The sequence below is a fragment of the Centrocercus urophasianus genome, unplaced genomic scaffold (genome assembly GCF_019232065.1).
Source record: "Centrocercus urophasianus isolate 14NV4802_14NV808 unplaced genomic scaffold, USGS_Curo_1.0 seq_46, whole genome shotgun sequence".
In the NCBI taxonomy this organism is placed as follows: domain Eukaryota; kingdom Metazoa; phylum Chordata; class Aves; order Galliformes; family Phasianidae; genus Centrocercus; species Centrocercus urophasianus.
This window is the reverse complement of record NW_024885044.1, coordinates 1,560,969-1,563,759: the sequence shown is the minus strand read 5'-3', so window position 1 is coordinate 1,563,759 and position 2,791 is coordinate 1,560,969. Positions and strand designations below refer to the sequence as shown.

The 2,791-nt window shown below is 46.6% G+C and overlaps 1 protein-coding gene across 1 annotated transcript; it reads right to left on the bottom strand.

The window, feature by feature from the left end:
• Positions 1-412: 412 nt before the first annotated feature.
• On the bottom strand, positions 413-2,264 carry PFDN4 (prefoldin subunit 4). Its single transcript, XM_042834386.1, has 4 exons — positions 2,159-2,264; positions 1,731-1,838; positions 1,210-1,350; positions 413-824 (listed from the first exon to the last, which is right to left on the bottom strand). The coding sequence occupies exons 1-4, from the start codon at positions 2,180-2,182 to the stop codon at positions 693-695; spliced, it is 405 nt and encodes a 134-aa protein (XP_042690320.1). The 5' UTR covers positions 2,183-2,264; the 3' UTR covers positions 413-692.
• Between the last annotated feature and the right edge of the window lie 527 nt (positions 2,265-2,791).

Genomic DNA, 2,791 nt, shown 5'->3' with positions numbered 1-2,791 from the left:
ATGTACCTAAGTGTAACAGTCCCTCAACATTTTTGTCTAACTCTGTCCTCTATGCAGTCAGTGCATTTAAACTTCTTAAATCACTGCCCTGTAACAATAAAACATACTGCAGCCTTTCTCACAAGTGAAGTGCACTACTCCAGCCACACAGCCCAGGGCTGGGGTTCATTCCCTTATTCTTTGGCAGCAAAATATTTGAACTAGGGCTGAAATTCAAAGCATAGTTTAAGTATTTCTATGAGGACTGTTTACACCAGCTTAAAGCAACCTCACAGCTCATTGCAAGATCATGCCCTAAATATTAGCTATCTATCAATACAGTGTAAAAAACCCCAAACAATTCCCCATTTCTGTTGCTTTTAAACAACAGGTTTTAAGTATTAACATGAGGTGAAAACAAGACCAAGGAAACTACAATATATGCCTGACTTTATTACTTTAACAGATGATGCAAACATTCCAACCTTGGTGCTTTACCAACAGTATGAAGCTACTGCTTTCCTGAACAAATAAATAACTGCAAAAACCAAAATATGAAAGCTCTCATTAAATAGATGGAACCCAAGACAGGAATGTAAAAAAAAGAAAAAAAAAAAATATAGGTCAAATTTTTTAAAATATTATTGTAAGAGAATAACTATCAAAACAATTAATAAAACAAGGAGAAGGCGTGTGGTGTCTTCAGAGAACTTTTAACTGTCCTCAGCCTCAAGATTTATGTTATTTCCAAACTTTGCATAGAGCTGAACTTTCAGGTCACATAACACTCTCTGAATGGATTCCACTCGGGATTCTAATGTTTCAATTTCTTCTTGTAAGCTTTTCTGAAAAAGAAAGAAATCATCCAGTTACATAAAGCAAACCACGCCATATTTGTCAGCAACATACAAACGATTAAAAGGCACCTCTGACAACTTTTTGTCAAGGTATGCTGTAACACCTCCAGGGAGCCAAGTGAAACCTAGCAATACTTTGTATACTGACAACTCTGTTATGAAGTTACATTTTGCACACACTTCTCTCCTCAAAATCATAAACAAACACAAATGTATCACGTTAGACAATTTGTAAAGGTGAATGATGAGAATAAGCACGTGGAAAGCATCACGGAAGATTCTGATTTATAGTCCATAAACCCTCGTGTCAGACAGAACTTTGTGCTCCAATAGTAAACAGTGAAGTAAAGGAGCTCCATGTGCTCTGACAAACCTTTGCCTCCTCTAGCATCTCTTGTGTCTCTTCTTGGGAATGGCTAATGAAGACATCTCCAATTTGGTAGGGTATCAGAAGCGAATCATCATCAAGCATCATGATGTCATCACAGGCATCTTCCAAATTCTGAAGTTGTTTCTACCAAAACGTAAGAAAGGTGATCAATTTGTACTGCATGAGTTATTTCAGTGAACACACTGTCACAGCACCAGCTGAACGATGAACTTCACATTTTGGGCTAAAATCCCACCTGCCAACATGACATCAATACCTTTAACAAAGCAGTTTCAGAGAAGCATCTCAAGTTCAGTGCAGTTGTGCCAGTAATTACATTTCTAGTCAAAACTCCCTGCGTCTCATTCACAGCATAATTAACAGCTTAAACAAAGGAAACACAGCAGACAAAGCTCACTTCTGCCTGATCTGCTGTCACAAAGGATTTATTTTATTTAGTTACCAGTATTTTCTGTGCTACAACCAGAAGTTAGCTCAACACAGCAAATGCAAAACCCGCGTACCTTTTTCACTTCTATTTCTTCTTTCAGCTCCGTGATCCTGCTGGTGTTTCTTGCAAACTTGTTAATTTTCTGCTGATCTTCAAAAGTAACGTTGACATCTTCCGCAGCCTGCAAATACCAGAGGTCAACATGAAGGCTCCGTCTCCTCCGTTAGGTTCAAATTCAATCTTACCACAGAGGTTATCCTCACGAAGCTGGTGAGAAAACAACCCTCACAACAACCTGCTGACGCGTTCAATTCCTTACAGGGCCGCCAGCGCCCAGCGCAACGCTGGGAACGGGAACGGCCAGAGCCTCATAGGGGCCGGGATGGGACCGGCGCTGAGGGGACACGGCCCAGCGAGCCCACGAGCGGGATCCCGGCCCACAGACAGGCACTGAGCACAGAAAGCCGGGGAGGGCTGAGAAATCCCGCCGCCAGCACTCACCGCTTTCTTCATGGTGGCGGCCATGTTGGCAGGGCCAAACTATTCGCCCTGCCCGCAGAGGAAGAGGCACGGGGGGAGAATGCGGAGAAAAACGATAACAGCGCGCAGCGGCGGCCACGAGGCGGCTCGAGGCTTCCGTTTGTCCTCCATCGCCACCCACAGAGAGGCCATTTGCACAGAGCGCGCCGCGCCGACAACAACTCCTTCCCCTCCTTTCCCCCCTGCAGCAGCACTTGGTACGGCCCACCTCGAGGCGGGGACACGTGACTCCGCCCTCCGCCGTCCGCGGCCAGGCGCCATGCTGCCGCCAGGGGGCGCCATGGAACTGCGCCGCCCGACAGCGCCTCCCTGCGTCGCGGCCGCGTTGCAGCGCAGCTGAGGTCGGTCACAGCCGCGGCTCGACTCGGCGCCCGGCCGCCCTCAGCGCTGCCCCCGAGCAGCTGCAGCTCTCTGAGCAGAGGCTGAACCCCGGGCTTCGCCATCCAACCCCGCTGCCTCTTTCTGGAAACGGCGGTGGAAAAGGCCTTCGAGTTCACAGCTTTGCGGAGGGACTTTTTAAGCAACAATAAATATTTTTTCTGAGCTGCCCGGAGTTGCTGGTCCTAAACAGAAGCTGGCACTCAGGCTGCGTAA